General features: G+C 67.6%; 4 protein-coding genes across 4 annotated transcripts; 3 read left to right on the top strand and 1 right to left on the bottom strand.

Moving 5' to 3' along the window:
• Positions 1-1,604: 1,604 nt before the first annotated feature.
• EMIHUDRAFT_199541 (hypothetical protein) lies at positions 1,605-4,129 on the top strand (the record flags this gene model as incomplete). The annotated part of the gene is made up of 6 exons (XM_005793636.1): positions 1,605-1,970; positions 2,237-2,275; positions 2,411-2,449; positions 2,680-2,847; positions 3,322-3,552; positions 3,779-4,129. The coding sequence occupies 6 exons, from the start codon at positions 1,605-1,607 to the stop codon at positions 4,127-4,129; spliced, it is 1,194 nt and encodes a 397-aa protein (XP_005793693.1).
• Positions 4,130-4,303: 174 nt separating this feature from the next.
• On the bottom strand, positions 4,304-6,234 carry EMIHUDRAFT_420714 (hypothetical protein). The gene is made up of 3 exons (XM_005793635.1): positions 5,601-6,234; positions 5,366-5,471; positions 4,304-5,132 (listed from the first exon to the last, which is right to left on the bottom strand). Exons 1-3 carry the CDS (start codon positions 6,206-6,208, stop codon positions 4,665-4,667), a joined length of 1,182 nt encoding a protein of 393 aa, XP_005793692.1. The 5' UTR covers positions 6,209-6,234; the 3' UTR covers positions 4,304-4,664.
• A 66-nt stretch (positions 6,235-6,300) lies between these two features.
• EMIHUDRAFT_199539 (hypothetical protein) lies at positions 6,301-7,956 on the top strand (the record flags this gene model as incomplete). Its single annotated transcript, XM_005793634.1, has 3 exons — positions 6,301-6,308; positions 6,387-6,504; positions 6,982-7,956. 3 exons carry the CDS (start codon positions 6,301-6,303, stop codon positions 7,954-7,956), a joined length of 1,101 nt encoding a protein of 366 aa, XP_005793691.1.
• Positions 7,957-8,424: 468 nt separating this feature from the next.
• EMIHUDRAFT_199538 (hypothetical protein) lies at positions 8,425-11,462 on the top strand (the record flags this gene model as incomplete). The annotated part of the gene is made up of 4 exons (XM_005793633.1): positions 8,425-8,598; positions 9,203-10,276; positions 10,966-11,040; positions 11,325-11,462. 4 exons carry the CDS (start codon positions 8,425-8,427, stop codon positions 11,460-11,462), a joined length of 1,461 nt encoding a protein of 486 aa, XP_005793690.1.
• Positions 11,463-19,633: the final 8,171 nt, after the last annotated feature.

The following is a 19,633-nucleotide window of genomic DNA, read 5'->3' as shown; positions in this document are numbered from 1 at the left end:
ACCAAAGCCACAACACTCCTCGCCTGGCTCGGTCGGGTCAGCGCCCGGCTGCGATCGACTGGCCTCCAGTTCGAACCCAGGTGGGCCTGCTGCCGGCCGCGTTGGCTCGCCAGAGCTGCCGGGCTTGCCCAGCCTCGCTGGCGCCTTTGGCGAGGCTGGGGTGGCTGCTGGGCATGACGACATCGCAGCAATGACCTCCACGCTGCGGAACATCCGACTGGGGTTCGCACAGGAAGCCGCAGCGACCCGCGTTCAGCGGGCGATGCGCGCGTTCCTGCTGCGCAAGGGCACCATCATCATCACGATCCTCATCACCAAGATACAGGCCGCTGCGCGCGGCCTCAACACTCGCACTTCTCTGAACAACTTCTTCAAGGCCTGCCCGCCCAGCGGGCGCACCGCCGACCTCTTCCTCAGCCGCGTCTACGGTGGCCACGAGGGCGGGCGGCGGCGCGGCGGCGGCTACGTCGTCGATTTCATCTACTGTTTGCGCTCGACCCGTCTTCCTCTCTCTCTTCCGGAAGCGCTGACTCGATTCCCTCTCGAATTCTACAACCCTCACGACACAGTGCGCGGCTGCGACGGAACCATCGGGTTCTGCCACCAACACGAGGTCAACGGAGAGCAGCTGTGCCTGCCTCCGCCCTCGTCCCCCTCCTCCTCCCGTGAGTCGCCCTGCCCCAGTCGTCCAGAGCACGACCTCTGGCGAGTCAGCCGGTCACTTGATGACGACCTGAAGAGCAAGAAGAAGACAAGGCAAAACGACAAGACGCGCGCCAAGGCCAAAGCAGCGGCTATCGCCGCAGCAGCGGCCGAGGAGGCTGCTGCAAAGGCGGCTGCTCAGGCGGCCGCTCAGGCCGCTCAGGCGGCCGCTCTCGGACGGTACAGGTTGGTCAACGCTTGGTTCTATCCACGCAGCACGGCCGAGAAGGTCGCACGGCGCGCTGTCTTCCCGACGCTCGAGCACGACGACCACGACCCCGGCCCCCTCGCAGAGCGCATCAGGCGCGACAAGCGCGAGCAGTCCGACCGCTCCTCCGACGACTCCTCCTCCGACCAAGACTCATGCGGCACCGGCTCCACTAGCGAGGCGAATGACATATTCGACACCCTCGAAGACCATCTCGGCTACGGTTCCGACTCCAGCTCCGGCTGGTAGTCGACAAGCTGCCGAGCGCAAATCACTCTGTGTGACACATTTCTTGTTGGCTGAAAAATCTCTCTCTCCCCCCCAGCCCCCAGGCTAGATGGAGTAGTCACGAGATGAAGATTCTGCCCCACACAGCCCCTTACCCCTTCACCTCGCCTCGCCGCTTGGTGTTTCTCAACACGCAGTCGTCCACGCTGTGGGGGTTGTGTGCGGGTTGTGTGTGTCTGGAAGGAAGGGAGTGAGTGAGTGGGGGGCCCGGGCCTCCCCCCTTGCGTTGCTCGAGCCATCAAACGAGGTTGGCGCGAGGGCAAGTTGTGGCTCGGGCGGCACAGCGGTGCTCAGGCGGTGCTAGGTCGCTCCGCTCGGCGGATTCTCCCAGAGAGCCTGGCCCTCCCAAAGCTTGGCCCTCCCAAGCCGGTGGTGGCAGCGCCGCCAGCGTTGTGTCCCGGGAGCCATGCTCGATGCCCACTCCGTGCATCGAGCGCACACTCGCTGCAGCGCGCGTCGGCGGGTTCGCGGCGAGCGGCGAAGCCTGGCCGGCTGTCCGGCGTGGCTCGTTCGAGGCCAGATCCCCCGGCTGCGATGGGACGATCCACTGGTCGAGCAGCACCTCCGGAGCGGAGAGCCGTGCATCCTGACGGGCGGCTGCCCGCTGGTCGCGTCGCTGGCTCACTGGAGCTTTGACTACCTCGCCGATGCGCTCGGCCCTCAGAACGCCCTCTCAGTGCACTTCGCGCCTCGCCGAGTCTCTGTGCACGCCCGGCACTACGGCGAGGGACTCGGCGAGGGCGGCGTGCGGCCGATGAGCTTTCAAAAATTCGTAGAGACGCTGCGAAGTGAGGGCCTGCTGCAGCTGCATGGCGGCGGCGGCGGCGGCGGCGGCGGCGGCGAGGGCGGCGGCGAGGGCGGCGGCGAGGGCGGCGGCGGCGGTGGCGGCGAGGGCGGCGGCGAGGGCGGCGAGGCTGGCTGCGAGGGCGGCGGGCCGCGTGGCGTGTGGCGCTACTATTTGCAGGCCCGGCTTGAGGAGCTCGAGCGGCCCTCCACCCCGGGTGTGACTGAGTGTGCCCCGCCCTGTTGGTGCCGCAGGCGCCGCTCCTGTGGTACGACGAGGAGGAGGACGGCTCGGTGAGTGCCCCCCCATATCTCCCCATCTCTCCCCATCTCTCCCCATCTCTCCCCATCTCTCCCCATCTCTCCCCATCTCTCCCCATCTCTCCCCATATCGCCCCATATCTCCAGGTGAGCGGGCCGTGCCGCCAGCTGAGCGGGTCTGCGCAGCTGGCGGCGGACCTGGGCGAGGTCGGCTGGCGCTGGCTGCGCGAGGCGTGCGAGGCGTGCGACACTTCCTAGACACTTCCTAGACACTCCCTAGACACCTCCTAGACAACTCCTAGACACCCCCTAGACACTTCCTAGACACAGCTGCAGTCGGCTACGCGAGGCGTGCGAGGCGGCGGGCGCCCTCTCCTTGAAGGAGCCTTCTGGGAAACTTCGAGGAGCCTTCTCGGAGCCTTCTCGGAGCCTTCTAGGCGGCGGGCGCCCTCCCCTTCAAGACGGCCCAGCTGTGGGCCGGCCACGGGGGCGGCGTCACGCCGTGCCACTACGACGCGCTGCACAACTTCCTCGCCCAGTTGCGCGGCTCAAAGCGGCTGCTCCTCCTCCCGCCCTCGGAGAGCTACCGGCTCTACCCGTACCCGGTCCATCCTCTCCCCGTCTCTCCCCGTATCTCCCCATCCCTCCCCATCTCTCCCCGGCTCTCCACAGCTCTCCCCAGCTCTCCCCAGCTCTCCTCAGCTCTCCCCATCTCTCTCCCCAGCTCTCCTCAGCTCTCCCCAGCTCTCCCCGTATCTCCCCATATCTCCCCATATCTCCCGCCCGGTCCTAGAAGTGCCTAGGGGCCTTCTAGGAAGCGCCTAGGGGCCTTCTAGGAGCCTTCCGGCAAGTCCCGCTAGGTCGGCCACCCCATCTCTCCCCCTATCTCCCGCCAGGTCGGCCACCCCATCTCTCCCCATATCTCCCGCTAGGTCGGCCACCCCATCTCTCCCCCCATCTCCTCCCGCCAGGTCGGCCACCCCATCTCTCCCCATATCTCCCGCTAGGTCGGCCACCCCATCTCTCCCCATTTCTCCCGCCAGGTCGGCCACCCCATCTCTCCCCATATCTCCCGCTAGGTCGGCCACCCGATGGACAATTTTGCGATGGCAGACCTCTGCGAGCCGGACCTGCGCACCACGCCCGCCCTCGCCGCGGCGCGCGCACTCGAGGGGGAGCTGCACCCGGGCGAGGTGCTCTGGCTGCCGCGGTACCACTGGCACCAGGTGCGGCAGGCGGGGGCGAGCGACGAGAACCTCTCGCTCAACTTTTGGGTCGGCGAGAAGGGCACCACGGAGTTTGCCAGCACGGTGCGCTCGGCGCCGCTGCGGCCGCCGCCGCAGCCGCCGCCGCGGCGGCAGGGGGGCGGGGAGGAGGGGGGAGGGGAGGAGGGGGGCCCCGCTGCCCTCCCTCGCGAGCACGCCACGGCGATCGCGTGGCTGCACGCGTCGCGCATGGTCGAGTCGGCGGACGCGCTCCACTGTCCGGGACATGGCCGGGACGTGTCCCATGACGCGTCCGAGACACGTCCTGTAGGCGGCGCGCGCCATCTTTGGGGAGCGGAGCGGCCCGTTCCTCAACGCGCTCGCGGCGGGCGAAGACGGGCGCTGGCCCGCCGGCTCGCGCGCGCGATCGACCGCGGAGCGGCTGCGCGCGGAGCTCGGCGGCGTGATCGGCGGCGAGGCTGCTGTCGGCTCGCTGCTGCGCGCGATGACGCTCGACGGCAGGCTCTGGCCGGGCATCGCCGCCGACGTGACGGGCGAGGTGGTGTCTGGCGAGCCGCGCCGGGGCAGCCTCCGCCAGACGCCGCCAGAGGAGATGGCGCGCATGCTCGAGGCGGAGATGGCTCGGACGGCGGAGGGGGGGAGAACTCGCGGGGAGGGGTAGCAGAAAGGCGCCGAGGAGGCGCTCTATATACCCGCGCTAACACTCCCCGTGTGTGTGCCGTCCGTGCTTAAGCTTAGCGTCGTTTGTATATTGTGTGTAGATTCAAACAAGCGGGTCCGCGAGAACCGAGATACGTCACACTCACAGAGTGTAAAATCTGGGGCGCGTGGGGGTCCCCATTTTCAGTAGTTTGTCTCACAGATCACACAACACGCAGACGGAGCACGTTGAGCACATTTGGCATGTTCCATCGCTCTCACACACTCTCCTCTCGTTCTACACCTGTACACACTCAACCGTATGAACTCACTCCCCTTCGCTCGCTATACTCGAGCCAATACCTTCTCGTCAACGTCATTCAGGACTCACACATCTCGCCCCGCGTATCTTGCTATCTTGCGCGCGCCCCTCCCCCCCCCCCCCCTTACAGATAATACGGTTGCGGATGGCACATTAGCTCAGAGGCGTTTCGGTGCAGGTATGGGGCGGGCTATGCTCCACAGGTTTGGGGCGGGCTCCGCTCCGGCTCTCGGCTCTACACGAGGGCGCCTCGCCGCTGCCTCCTCGCGCGAACGGCGAGGGCGGCGAGGGCGGCGAGGGCGGCCGGCGGGAGTGCCCCGAGGGGCATCGCGGCAGCGGCGGCGCTCGAAGGGCGCGCAGCCTCCTGCTCGCCGGCGAGCGCCCAGAAGGTGGCGGAGGAGGCGCCGCCCTCCTCGCAACAGAACTGGTAGCAGGCCGAGCCGTCGTCGTGTGCCAGGCCCTTTGCTCCGGGAGCGCCCTTGGCGGGGCAGGCCCAGTCCGACGTCCAGCCGCAGCCGCAGGGAGGGGGGGCGGCGACGGGGAGGGAGCGGGAGGCGGCGGTCGGCGGGCAGCAGAAGCGGAAGCACTCGGAGCCGTCGTCGGTGGCGAAGGGCGGCTGGCCGCTGCCCGCAGGCTGGCCGGGGCACGAGTGCTCGTCGGTCCAGTCGCAAGCGCAGAGCTGGTCGGTGAAGGCGAAGGAGTCCTGGCCGGGGGAGAGGGGGGGGGGGGTGGCGGAGGGGGGGGTGGGTGGGGGGGGGGGGCGGTGTGCCGGACGGGGGCGGGGGGCGGCGGGCGGTGTGGAGGGGTCGGACGGGTTGGGGGGGGTGTGGAGGGGTTGGAGGGGGTGTGGAGGGGTTGGAGGGGTTGGAGGGGGGTCTGGAGGGGTTGGAGTGGTGTGGAGTGGTTGGAGGGGTTGGAGGGGTGTGTGGCGGAGGCCTGCGCCCCGAGGACGGACGTGACGTCGTGGTCGAAGGAGGCTCCGTGCTCCTCCCAGGGCGGGTCTGCGGTCGTCGCCGACATGCCGGACGAGATCCACCTGCGCCTCGGGCAGCGGTGGCGGTGGCTTGGGGCTGCGGGCGGCGCGGTGGCTTGGGGGCTGCGGGCGGCGCGGTGGCTGGAGCAGAGCCGACAGGGGAGCGGGAGGTGTGATGGGAGGGAGGTGCGCCTGCGCGGCTCGGTGTTCCACTCGCGCGAGACTGCGAAGCCGCCCGGGCGGGGCCACGAGACGAGGACGCGGAGGGAGAGGTTCCGCCCCGAGAGCGAGTGGTCTTCCTTGTGCTCCTCGATGTTCAGGTCGAGTGCCTCGCGCGCCGTCGTGTGCTCGATCGGCACCCACGCGCCGCCGAGGTAGTCGTTCGAGTTGAGCCAGTCCTCGTCCCACAGGTCCACGCGCGCCCGGGCGGCGTCCCACCCATCCGCGTCGCGCGACGCCTTGAGCAGGTTCAGCGCGGGCGGGAAGTGGCAGCACGTGTGCGCCATCTCCTCCTTGTGCCACCGCGGCTGCACCTCCGTCGCGTTGAGGTCGTAGCCCCAAAAGGATTTTTTGGTCGCCTCGGTCCAGTTCGTGCGCCACTCCGCGGCGCAAAAGTCCGTCTCGTCCAGGCACTCGCGCTCCCAGCACTTGTGCCGGCCCTGCGCCTTGTCGCGCGGGCAGTGGCGCACGTCACGCCCGCGCACGATGCACGAGGACGTTCCCCACTCGCCCTCGAGCGTGACCGACGCGTATGGCTGCACCGGCGTCGAGAACTTGCCAGCGTGGAGGAGGCAGATGTAGACCATGCGTCTGTCCCAAGCGCCTTGGGCGCCTTATTTGTGCGGGAAAAGAATTTTATCGTCCAACACTTTCGATATTCGGTGCAGAAACCCCGGCCATGCCCATGTAAGAGCCAGTTTTTGCCACTTCGGTTAGCTCTTGTGGGTCCGATATCGAGACCCAAATATTTATCCCCGCGATCAGAGGCCAAGACATCAGTTTTTGCCAACGCTTCGCGTTCGAGGTCTCTATTTCTGCGTTTCCCTCGCTTCGCCCGTCGACCAACGTCCTGCATGGCGACCCGCGAATCCCGGAGGCCGGAGTTCGCGGGCCGCGAGACTCTGTTCAAGGATGTGGGCGACGAGCACACGTGTGGAGGCCTTGCGACGCACCCACACACACACACACACACACATGCATGCATGCATGCACAGACAGACAGCCCCTTCCCCTCCCCCCCCCCCCAAGACCTTCCCAAGGGCGAGGACACGCGCAGGCCGCACCTCTAGTGAGGCCCGCATAGTATGTGGGAGACTCATGCCGCCGCCCCTGCCACCCCTGTGTCAGTGTGCCCGTGGTAGTGAGAGACTGCCGGTGAGAAGCCGGAGGAAGGTCGCTTCCTAGACTGAGATGAGACCGCCAGTGGAGTTGGGATTCCACCGTGCACCGCGCTGCGAGCCTGTCGTGTCCCTTGTCAGGAGCAGGAGAGGAGAGCCCACCTGTCCCCCTGATCGTCCTTCCAAAATCCTGCTCGTGCAGGTGGGGACCCTGCCAGCGCGGTTTTCCTTTCTTTTCCCAGGCGAGGACGATGGCTTCTAAGGAAGCCGTCGTCTGCGCCTTAATCGTGCGTGCGCGAGAGCCTTTCGTTGTGAAATTCTTTCCCACCGAGGCGTCGCTGCAAATGGATGCACCGGCCGCTGCAGGCGCGGCCGCACACGAGGACCTCGCCACCACGCTCCCGGCGCCACTACGCCGCCTCCTCGTCGACGGCGCTCCTCCCTCGACGGTTCCAACAGAAGCCCTTCGTGCCGCGCTGCGCCTCGACGACTCGTCAGCCGGGAGCGGAGCGCCCGGCTCGTCGCTCCGCTCCCTGCGAATGCTGAAAATGCTGCAGGGCCTTCCGCCAGAGGCGCCGACCGCCGCCGTCGACCCGCCGCTCCTGACGCTGCCAGGCGCCCTCGACGCTCGTGCGTGCGCGGCACTGCGAGCAGCGGTGGACGCGTCGCTCGAGGGTGGCGGCGGCGGGGAGCGAGGCGAGGGAGCGGCCGAGCTGGCCGAGCTGCGCGACCACTTGCTAGCGCGCTCCTTCTCCTCGTCGCTCACGCTCGACCGCGACGGCCTCGAGCGCATCGCTGGCGCGGCCGCCGTCGCCGCGCTCTGGCGGCTCCCGGCGGCCGTGGCGAGGGCAGCGGCAGCCGTGGGCGCGGCGCCTGCTGCCGAGGAGCCCCTCGGCGGCGGGCGCGGCTTCGAGGGCGATGTGGAGGTGATCGTGCGGCGGTACGTGCCGGGAGCGAGGCCATGGGTGCCCTTCCACTACGACCGCGCCGCGTGCACCGTCAACGTCGCGCTGTCCGACGACGAGGCGCACGGAGGCGGCGTCCTCCTCGCCTACACGGCGGCGCGCGGCGCGTGGGCGGTGGGCCGGAGGGAGGGAGATGGAACGGCTCACGGGCCCTGCCTGCTGCACGCCGTGACGAGGGTCACGGCAGGCGCGAGGTACAGCTTGGTGCTCTTTTTCGGGCCGCGGAGAGGCGGAGCCGGGGGGGGCGGGTGAGAGCGCCGATAGTGGACCGGGGAGTGGTGTGGACCAACGAAGGCTGCGGTGCACTCGCGTGCGGATTTTGCGGTAATTTAAACGTGTGTGCGGTGGTGCCGGACCAGTGCGGAGACCCCCCCCCCCAGCCCCACCCGCGAGAGAGCCCACTCTCTGTCCACCGGCCACCGGCACCGGGCCACCGCAACTTTCGAGATAGATAGAGAGTTGTTTAGCAATACCAAACAACTCTAACACTCACACGTCATTTGGGGCCTGGAGCCCTGTTCACGCGCGCGCGAGAGAAAGTCGGGAGGAGGGCAAGGTCCCATAGGACGCCCTCTCTCTCTGCAGCAGAACAACGACGTCCCTACTGTGAACGGCGGATTTCAGGAAAAAGCCCGCCACGGTTACGCCGAGCCGCGCAGCAGAACACCGACAATCCTACTGTGAACGGCGGATCTTGGAAAAAACCCGCCGCGCTGACAGATGTTTCTGGTTCGGTGTCACCAAAGTGCTGCCGGCAGCTTGATAGCAGCTTGTGGCGGCTGCGGGATAGCAGACAGGACTTCAGTCCTTGCTGCGTCGGCCGCTCGGCGCGAGCCCGATAGCCACGAGCGCTGCACAGGCAGCAAACACCAGCATGAGCCTCTCTTCGCCGTGGTGGTGGCACCCGCCTCCGCCTCCGCCTCCGCCTCGACCTCCGCCGTGGTGGCACCCGCATCCCTCGCCGCCAGAGGCGCCCTCGCCCTGGACCCCGCCACCACCTCCTGCACCGCCGCCTTTGCCTCCGCCGCCGCCGCCGCCGGACTTTCCGCCAGGGGTGACACAGCCAAACCCACCGCCGCCGGTGCCGCCCTGGCCGCCGGGGCACCAGCCACAGCCTCCCCAGCCCCCGCTACCGCCGCCGCCGCCGCCGTCGCCGCCGCCGCCGCCTTCGCCTCCCCACCCCCCCCTACCGCCACCGCCAGGGCCCCCGCCCCCGCCGCCGCCTTCGCCGCCGCCGACGCCGCCGCCGAAGCCGCCGCCGACGCCGCCGCCTTTGCCGAAGCCGCCGCCGACGCCGCCGCCTTCGCCTCCCGCGGCCCCGCCCTCGCCTCCGACCCCGCCGCCTCCGACGCCGCCGCCGACGCCGCCGCCGACGCCGCCGCCTTCGCCTCCCGCGGCCCCGCCCTCGCCTCCGACCCCGCCGCCTCCGACGCCGCCGCCGACGCCGCCGCCGCCGCCGCTCGCCCCACCCCCACCCTTCCACGCCGACTTCGTCGAGAAGCTCGGCGGGACGGTGCGGACGGGGTACGAGACCGTGGCGCCCGTCGTCAAGGAGCTGGAGAAGGAGCTGGGCGTCCCTGAGCGGTCGCTGGAGTTGGCGCTGGGAGTAGCCGGGTTGCTCTTCCTGGCGCTCTGCTTCTCCCGCTGCTGCTGCCGGCGGCGCGAGCCGCCTCACAAGCGGCTCGGAGAGTCCGACGAGGAGGAGGCGGGGGGCGGCAAGCCGAGTCCGCGGCGGCCGAAGCGCCGCTCAGATGCCATGCCGTTATTGCCCTCAAACCGGTCCGCAGCGGAGCTGGAGCTGGAGGAGCAGGTGGCGGAGCTGGAGCGGCGCCTCCCCGTGAGCAAGGCCACAGAACTGGCGGAGCAGGTGGCGCACACAAACCGTCCCGCAGCGGAGCTGGAGCTGGCGGAGCAGGTGGCGGAGCTGGAGCGGCGCCTCTCCGTGAGCAAGGCCACAGAACTGGCGGAGCAGGTGGCGCACACAAACCGGTCCGCAGCGGAGCTGGAGCTGGAGGAGCAGGTGGAGGAGCTGGAGCGGCGCCTCTCCGTGAGCAAGGCCACAGAACTGGCGGAGCAGGTGGCGCACACAAACCGGTCCGCAGCGGAGCTGGAGCTGGAGGAGCAGGTGGAGGAGCTGGAGCGGCGCCTCTCCGTGAGCAAGGCCACAGAACTGGCGGAGCAGGTGGCGCACACAAACCGGTCCGCAGCGGAGCTGGAGCTGGAGGAGCAGGTGGAGGAGCTGGAGCGGCGCCTCTCCGTGAGCAAGGCCACAGAACTGGCGGAGCAGGTGGCGCACACAAACCGTCCCGCAGCGGAGCTGGAGCTGGCGGAGCAGGTGGCGGAGCTGGAGCGGCGCCTCTCCGTGAGCAAGGCCACAGAACTGGCGGAGCAGGTGGCGCACACAAACCGGTCCGCAGCGGAGCTGGAGCTGGAGGAGCAGGTGGCGGAGCTGGAGCGGCGCCTCTCCGTGAGCAAGGCCACAGAACTGGCGGAGCAGGTGGCGCACACAAACCGGTCCGCAGCGGAGCTGGAGCTGGAGGAGCAGGTGGAGGAGCTGGAGCGGCGCCTCTCCGTGGAGGCGGCGGCGGAGGCGGCGAGGGTGGCAGCGGAGGAGGAGGCGGCGGCGGAGGCGGCGAGGGTGGCAGCGGAGGAGGAGGCGGCGGCCGAGGCGGCGAGGGTGGCAGCGGAGGAGGAGGCGGCGGCCGAGGCGGCGAGGATCGAGGCCGAGAAGGCGGCGTCGGAGGAGGCGGAGCGGCAGGCGGCGGAAGCGGCGGCGGCCGAGGAGGCGGCGGCGGAGGCAGCGGCTGCCGAGGCTGCCCGCGCCGCTGCGGTGGCTGCCGAGGCGGCAAGGGCGGCCGTGGAGGCGGCGGCGGCGGCGGAGGCGGCGAGGTTGGCTGCGGAGGCCCGGCTGTCGGCGCAGAGATCGCAGGTGGCGCGGGCCGCGAGGTCTGAGCGGGAGTCGTGACACTGACAGACAGAGGCAGCCCAATGCTGCTCCTGCTCGCCGTCATGGGCACGGCTGTCTCTCCGGATTCCGAATTCGACCTCTTCCGTCGATCGATCGAGCCGCTCCCCTGCTGTCATGTCAAAGGCTCGCCCCCGCTGGCTGTCACTCTCCTGGCGAGTAGAGGCACACGCACGCTCTCTCGAGGTCTCTTGCTGAATCCAAGGCTTGAAGCTAAGCAGGGCTACACAATGACCCTATAGTGTTCTAGCCGTGCATTGACTAGACCATCGTGCGCGCCTGCTTACTGTCCCAAGAGAGCAATACGGGTACGGTACGTTGCCGTCGATTGGCGGCACGGAGGATATGTCGCTCTATCGGCCGACTACACGGTGAGCCATACGGACCTTGCAGAAAACCTTTTCCTTCTAAGCAGGGCTCTACACAATGACCCTAAAAATAAAATATTCTTAGCTTCAAGCCCCCCTCCGAGACTGGAGACAGTCACACCCCAGTATCAGACCAGGGGGAGTGCCCCCCGCCCCCATTTGCCCTGTGGCTGACTACCCCCTCCCCCCGTCGCTGTTTTGGCTCTGCTGCACACACCGAGCAGCTACTGTGCTTGCTTGTGCGTCTTGGGAACGGGGTGTGTTTTTGTGTGAACGGAGCTCGGCAGAAGGAGCGCGTCGCTGCCATCCTCGCGGGCACGGACGCTGCGGGCGCGGGCGCGGGAGTGGAGGAGGCGCTCAATTGCTGGGAGGAGGGTGCGTACGAAGCGGAGACGCTGGAGACGCTCGCCGAGTTCGGCGATTGAGCGCCTCCCTCTCTCTCCGGCTGCGCGCATGACCGGTGCGGACTCCGAGTCGGCGTCTAGCGCGCGCGATAAGGTTTTTGCTCGCCTTCCCTGGGACCCCGTGTTGCATGTCACTGTCATCACTGTGCGATTTCGGGGCCCGGGTTGTGCGTTTAATCGCTAAGGCTCTAATATATTGCTCCAATACTTACAGAAGCGATCAATCTCCAATATATTGTCAATACTTAGAGGGAGCTGGGCCTGGGCAGGCCAAGGGGGGCTCAATATATCGATATATCCAGCGATGTGAGGTCCATCCCGGGCTTGGGAACACCCTAAAACCGCTCAAAATGGGTCCAAATTGCTTCAAAATCGCTTGGGTCGCATCAAAATCGCTTTGACCTCGCGAATCTTTCGATTTTAGCCACCATCTAGGCGATATTTGGGGGAAATGTTCACATTTATGCTTTTGGGGGTGAAAATCAGCGATCAATATGTCAATATATTGTCAATACTTAGAGGGAAGGCTGTCAATATTCAATATCAATACTTAGAGGGGCGAGAATCAATCTTTTTAAAGAGCCTTAGTACGTGAACGGAGCTGCGGCGGGCGTGGGGCGTGCACTTTGCGCGCGAGTTCGCGCGGCACCGCATCCGACGCGTGGTGTTCGTGGGGGCCCCGCGGCGACAGCCGGGCAGGCCTCTCGCGACGGCCGATGGCGACTGGCCGGCGCTGTCGGCGGGCGAGTTTGCGGCGCACGCGCTGCGCGTAGGCGGCGCGTGGGCGGGTGGCCCGCCCGGCCGTCGGTGAGCACCGGACGCAAGGGTCGGTCGGTCGGCTCCTAACCAACCCCTGCCTAGACGAGTACAGCTAAAGAGTACCCGGGCCTCCGTGTGGGGGCCCGTGAACATCTTTAGCTTGTGAGCCAGGAAAAGAGTTGGCTCCTAACTCGCTGCATATAGTAGCGATAGCTCACTAGCTAGAGCTCACACTAGAGGCCGTCATCGCATTCGCCCTGGGACCCAGCGCTGACTTCTGACTGTCGTTGCGGTCTATCCCTTTCTCGACTGTCTGAGCTTGTGCGTCTTGGGTCGTGGTTGTGTTTTTGTGTGAACGGAGCTTCTCTTGCCGTGATTGGCCGGCAGGTGCCCAGAAAATGGTCTGGTACCTCGGGCGAGCTGGCGCGTGTGTAGACCGCATCGGCGGCCCTGGGAAGTACGACTCCGCGTCGACGTCCAACAGGCTCTCCTACGCAGAGAATCACGCCACTTGCCGCCGGTCCTGCGACGTCGGCGCTTTCTGCGTCGGCTACAGCTTTTACGCTGCGCTCGTCGGAGGTCAGGTCGAGTGCAAGACCTATAAGGCGCCAGCACCGGAGGACGCGATTGCGGGCGCAACGCCCTCGAGCGGCACGACGTGCTACGAAAAAATATATTCACCGGCGCCGTCGCTGCCCCCTCCGACCTCGCCGTCGCCCCAGCGGCCGCCGCCCTCGCCGCTGCCGCCGCAGCCGCCCTCGATGCCGCCGCCGCCGCCGTCGCCGCCGTCGCCGCCTCCACCCTCGCCTCCACCCTCGCCGCCTCCAGCCTCGCCGCCCCCCACGCCGCCTCCACCATCGCAGCCCCCGACGCCGCCCCCGCCCTCAGCCCCGCCACCGCCGCCGTCCCCACCGCCGCCGTCGTCGCCGCCCTCGCCGCCGCCGCCCTCACACCCGCCGCCGCTGCCGCCTCCGTCGCTGCCACCCTCGCCGCCGCCGCCCTCGCCTCCAGCCGCGCCGTCCCCGTCACCGCCGACCTCGCCACCGCCGCCCTCATCTCCACCCTCGCCGCCGCCGCCCTCGCCTCCAGCCGCGCCGCCCCCGTCACCGCCGACCTCGCCGCCGCCGCCCTCATCTCCACCCTCGCCGCCGCCGCCCTCGCCTCCAGCCGCGCCGCCCCCGTCACCGCCGACCTCGCCGCCGCCGCCCTCATCTCCACCCTCGCCGCCGCCGCCCTCGCCGCCGCCGCCGTCCCCGCCGCCGCCATCCCCGCCGCCGCCTCCGCCGCCGCCTCCGCTTCCGCCTCTGTCGCCCTCGCCTTCCCCGCCACCACCTCCTGCACCACCGCCTCCGCCGCCGCCGCCGCCCCCGCCGCCGTCGCCGCCAGGGGTGACACAGCCAAACCCACCGCCGCCGATGCCGCCCTGGCCGCCGGGGCAGCAGCCAAAGCCTCCCCACCCACCCCTACCGCCGCCGCCATGGCCCCCGTCCCCGCCGCCGCCTTCGCCTCCCGCGGCCCCGCCCTCGCCGCCGCCTTCGCCTCCCGCGGCCCCGCCCTCGCCGCCGCCTTCGCCGCCGCCGACGCCGCCGCCGAAGCCGCCGCCGACGCCGCCGCCTCTCTCGCCTCCACCAACGCCGCCGACGCCGCCGCCGACGCCGCCGCCGACGCCGCCGCCTTCGCCTCCCGCGGCCCCGCCCTCGCCTCCGACCCCGCCGCCTCCGACGCCGCCACCGAAGCCGCCGCCGCTGCCGCCTCTCTCGCCTCCCGCGGCCCCGCCCTCGCCAGCGACCCCGCCGCCTCCGACCCCGCCGCCGCCGACGCCGCCGCCGCCGCCGCTCGCCCCACCCCCACCCTTCTACGCCGACTTCGTCGAGAAGCTCGGCGGGACGGTGCGGACGGGGTACGAGACCGTGGCGCCCGTCGTCAAGGAGCTGGAGAAGGAGCTGGGCGTCCCTGAGCGGTCGCTGGAGTTGGCGCTGGGAGTAGCCGGGTTGCTCTTCCTGGCGCTCTGCTTCTCCCGCTGCTGCTGCCGGCGGCGCGAGCCGCCTCACAAGCGGCTCGTGGAGTCCGACGAGGAGGAGGCGGGGGGCGGCAAGCCGAGTCCGCGGCGGCCGAAGCGCCGCTCAGATGCCATGCCGTTATTGCCCTCAAACCGGTCCGCAGCGGAGCTGGAGCTGGAGGAGCAGGTGGCGGAGCTGCGCCTCTCCGTGAGCAAGGCCACAGAACTGGCGGAGCAGGTGGCGCACACAAACCGTCCCGCAGCGGAGCTGGAGCTGGCGGAGCAGGTGGCGGAGCTGGAGCGGCGCCTCTCCGTGAGCAAGGCCACAGAACTGGCGGAGCAGGTGGCGCACACAAACCGTTCCGCAGCGAAGCTGGAGCTGGAGGAGCAGGTGGCGGAGCTGGAGCGGCGCCTCTCCGTGAGCAAGGCCACAAGGCCGGAAGTAGCATCACTCGTTCAGGTGGCGCGGGCCGCGAGGTCTGAGCGGGAGTCGTGACACTAACACAGAGGCGCCCCCTTCGTGACGCCCGCCCCGGGCGACGAGCGGGGCGGCGGGCGGGGTGGCGCGGGGTCGTGACTCGTGTCAGTGTATGTAGCTCTTAGAGAGCGTGCAACGCTCGCTTCCGAGCTCTCACGCCGCGCGTAGGGCCTTTAGGGGCCTAGAGAACACACACCCCTCTCCCTTTTCTCTCCCCAGTAAGCGAAAAGTACGTAAAGACTAAAGTACGTGTACCCGAAGTTGGACTGCTGAGACAGGGTTTGTGGACACCCGTACCTTTCGAAAAGAGTCCTTAAGCCGCTATGCCCATTTCTTCTTTATCCGGGGGTTTCTTCAAAAGAAAGAAAGAAAACAGACCCCAAGAGCCAAGTCCCAACACGTACACGACGACACAATCCACATGATTAAACATTAATTACTTGTGTCGCTAATGTTCAAACAAGCGGTCGTGTCGTGCAGCTCGGGTGCTGGGGGGGGTCGTGGGAGCCGCTCGGGACCATTCTAAAGGCGTGTTTTGGTAGCTGGGGCCTCGAAAGCGCCCCCGGGGCCCTCTGCAGGACCTCTCTGGAGCCCCAGACTAGGTCCAGCCCTGGGTGAGCCGGGTTGTGACATTTGGCGATTCCGCGGCTTACTGGGTCCCTGAGCTGCTCCCCGTGTGCGATTCTTGTGGCCCAGGCATGGTACTGATAGTAAACGGGTCAGAACCGGCCAAACACAGGCTACAGCCCCACACGCGCCCGCCATAGCTCCTGGAGAGCATGCGCGAGTGACGCGCTGCAAGCCGCGAGAGTGGCATCAGAGGCAGGAACGACGTGCTCTTGCTGCACCTCGCAGCTGCACCAAGTGTGCTCGCAGTGTATGCCACGGCCGCCGCCTGCGGCATTGCTCTCGTGCAGCTAGGCGACGCAGGTCCATCAGCAGGGCTCATCCAATGCGAGCGCACATTGTGCGTAGCCGCGGGCAGGTGGCAGTGCACAGCCGCACACCGGCTGTGGCGGCTCGAATGCCCCCGGCAGCAATGCTGGTTATTAACTTGCGTATTGGGGCCGCAGCAGACTGCTGCTGTGGCAACAGCAGCAGCCTGCTGCTGCCTGATTCAGTCAAGCCAGCGGTGCAGCGAGGCGTGCAGAATTCGCGCGGTTTGGTACCTCCTGAGGCTGAGCGCGTTCAGACCCGGTGACCGGAGTTGGATGGTTCGATGGAGCTCGGCGAGCTCCATCGAACCATCCATGGCCGGACGGCGGAGCGTGAGGTGGCGAGCGGAGAGATGTACCGCAAGACGAGAAAAACACGGATCTGACGCGATGTCAGTTCAACCTCACTCTCATCTCTATAGAGCTCTACTTTCAGATACAAAACGTCAGATCTGGCTCACCCAGGGCTGGACCTAGTCCCCAAAACGGCGCCTGCAGGGCGGCTCGCGGCTTTGAGGCTCGTAAAACGGGTGCCGCTGGCATCGGCCCGATGCCTGTGTATCACCACGTGCCGATATCGCGCACGAGTCAGCCGCGAGAGAGTCCGTCCAAGCCTCGGAACGAGCCCAACGGGGCCATTTTGGCCCCTCGGCGCCTTCTGCCGACCTTTGGCGCCCGGTTTGGTGCCACCCTGCGGTCTTCAGACGCATCTAAGGTGCTCCCATGATGTTTCTACATCGGGACGTGTCGTGGCAGCCGAGGTAGGTACGCCCTTCTCACAGCCCCGGCGCCCACGCCTCGACCTTCTTGGGCAGCAGCTGGATCGACAGGTCCTCTCCGTGGCCTAGGCAGCCGCGTTCGCCCTCGCCCCAAGTAAAGACGGCGCCGTCGGCGGCGCGAGCGAGGCTGTGGTCGCCTCCAGCCGACACAGCGACGACGCGCCGCCCCGCCAAGGCCTCGACCTTCTTCGGCAGCAGCTGCGTCTCCACGTCGCCGTGGCCCAACCGGCCAGAGAATCCCCAGCCCCAGCTCCAGACGGCGCCGTCGGCGGTGATGGCGAGGCTGTGGCTGCGTCCAGCCGAGACAGCAACGACGTGCTGGCCAGCAAAGTTCTCGATCTTCTTCGGCAGCGGCTGGTCCTGCTGGTTGCCGTGGCCCAGCTTGCCAGAGGCTCCACGGCCCCAGCTCCAGACGGCGCCGTCGGCGGTGAGGGCGAGGCTGTCTTCGCCTCCAGCCGACACAGCGACGACGCGGTGCCCAGCGAAGGCCTCGACCTTCTTCGGCTGCCACTGGGCCTGCTGGTCGCCGTGGCCCAGCTTGCCTCCGGCTCCGCCGCCCCAGCTCCAGACGGAGCCGCCGCCGGTGATGGCGATGCTGTGGCTGCGTCCAGCCGACAGAGCGACGACGCGCTGGCCAGCCAAGGCCTCGATCTTCTTCGGCAGCAGCTGGTTCTGCTCGTCGCCGTGGCCCAGCTCGCCCGCGTAGCCTGCGCCCCAGCTCCAGAGGGCGCCGTCGGCGGTGAGGACGAGGCTGTGGACGAATCCAGCCGACACAGCGACGACGCGCTGGCCAGCAAAGGCCTCGACCTTCTTCGGCAGCAGCTGGTTCTGCTCGTCGCCGTGGCCCAGCTCGCCCGAGTAGCCTGCGCCCCAGCTCCAAACGACGCGCCGTCGGCGGCGAGGGCGAGGCTGTGGTAATCTCCAGCCGCCACGCTCACGGCGCGCTCGTCACCCAGCGTTGACAGGAGGCGGGTCGGTGTGTTGAGCCGCGTCACGCCCTCGCCGTGGCCGAGAAGGCCTGAAAATTCCTCCTCCTCCTCCTCCCCCCCCTCGCCCTCCGTTGCCGCTGACCCGCACGACGAGAGCCGCCCCTCGCCGTCGATGAAGACGCTGTGCCGTTCGCCTGCTGCCGCCCTCGCTGGCCGGTTGGACTCGTGCAGCAACGCCGAATAGCACAGCCACCGCACGGCGCAGTTCTCGTCCTCTGGCTTCGCCGGCAGCTCGAAGCCGCGCTCTTGCGCCCACAAGCGGATGCCCTCTGCCGCGAGCGAGGCGTGAAAGAGACGCGAGACGGCCGCGACGCGAGCGATGTCGATGGGGCTGTCGAAGCGGGAGAGGACGCGCTCGAGGAGCTCCCTAGGGAGGTCGAGGAGCCGGGCGGGCGGCGGCGCGTCCGGCGAGGGAGCGGCGGTGGTGGCGGAGGCGAGGCGGCGCGAGCGGCGGCGCGGCGGGCTGGACATCGCGAAGAAAAGAATTTTACGCCGGAAAGAATTTTGCAACCAAGAATTTTAGAACTCAAAAGAAATTTAGCAAAACGCTGCCTCGCACGACACTGGGCACGGGACTGGCGCGCACTGGCACTAACACACGGAAAAGAATCTTACGGAAAAGAATTTAACATCTCGTGAACTTACGCGCGACTGCACTCCAAGTGCTCCAAGTGCTCCAAGGCTCTATCTCACAGCAGACTGCAGGCGCGACACAGGTGCGGACTGGCGCGTGCTAGCACTAGGTAGGTAGGTAGTAAGGTGAAGAACAGCCAGGCTCGGACTGGACACCAACGCGGTATGGGTGGACGCTGGACAGATGATGACGACACGCACGAGCGACACACAGACACAAACAAGCTCACAAGACACACAGCCAGCTGGCTGCCACACACCCTGAGTCGGCGTACACATAACTCAGGGCCACATCCTCCATGTCGCCCCCCCCAGCACTCCACGGTGCCAAGGGCACAAACAAGGGCACTAACACTCGAGGAAAAGAATTTTACAAGAAAACTCCACAGGAAAAGAAAACGAATCTGGAGGGTGAGTTGACCAAGGGGTTGTGCGCCAAGCCCTCCTGCTCGGCTCCAGCCGGTAGACAAGTGTTGTCATCAACAGAGTAGAAGAATCTGACCTCGGGGCCGATGTGACCAAGCGCTGGTATAGCGTGGTTTACCTCACACCCATGGTCTCACAGTGTGCCGGCAGTCGCCGAGCAGTGTCGCTCACACAAGCCGCAGCACAAGTGACTGAGGGCCAGTGAGGGCGAGCCCATCGCTGTCACAGCTGTGGCAGCCGCACAGTAGGCTGTGTCAGCTGTGCAGAGTGTGTGAGCAGCAGAGGAGCTGCTCTCCAGGCTTCTGTCGCAAAGAGCTGCATGCCACCGAAAGCGCTGTCGAGGTTCGCCGAGCGCGGCGCAGGTTGAGGGAAGCCGCCACCGACGAGCGCGTTGGACTTTTCACTCCGGACAAAGACGGGTACACGCACACAAGCCGCGGTCGTGTACCCGTCTTAGCGGCGAGGCGCGGGACCGTCTGTGGCGAAGTGGGTCGCGTCCCTCACCCTTTAATCGCCACGCGACAAGACACGCCGGAGCGGACCGAATCGGTTTCGCCACGCGACGAGACGACGTGAGCGGACCTAACCGCCACGCGACGAGACACGCCGGAGCGGACCTAATCGCCACGCGACAATCAGACGGAGCGTGAGCGGACCTAATCGCCACGCGACAGCCACATGAGCCCGTGACATACGGCACGAGCCGTGACATACTGCAGAGCAGCTGCGAGCTGGCCTTGCATCCCACCCAGCCCGGGGCAGCTACGGCCGCCACCCTCCTACCGGGCAACGACCCCAACCTCGTCGATGGGCCTTTTTGAGACTCACTGGAATCGACTTCCCCGGCAATCGGCGCGATGGGCCTTATTTGGGCGCCGACGCTCGGGGTCGTCTGGCAACGGCACACGGGAGCTCGAGACGCAGCTCTCGGGGCCAGCCAACCCAGGAGTCGTTTAGGACCAATCTCAATGACAATCTATATCAACATGAACGACGGGGACTCGGACGCGATGGATAACCACACCACACATGCACATGTGCATGTGCTTGTCGCGCGCCGAGCGACAATCGGGCGTAACGCGCGAGCGAGCAGATGTGTGAGCAGATGTGTAGCGCTCTTGGTCGGGCAATCGGACGCGGCGAGAGGCGTGGGGCGGTCGGCCAGCACAGTCTAGTGCGACTTCCGGGCGCCAA

Source organism: Emiliania huxleyi (assembly GCF_000372725.1).
Source record: "Emiliania huxleyi CCMP1516 unplaced genomic scaffold EMIHUscaffold_10, whole genome shotgun sequence".
NCBI classification, from domain to species: domain Eukaryota; phylum Haptophyta; order Isochrysidales; family Noelaerhabdaceae; genus Emiliania; species Emiliania huxleyi.
This window is presented reverse-complemented; position numbering and strand designations above follow the sequence as displayed.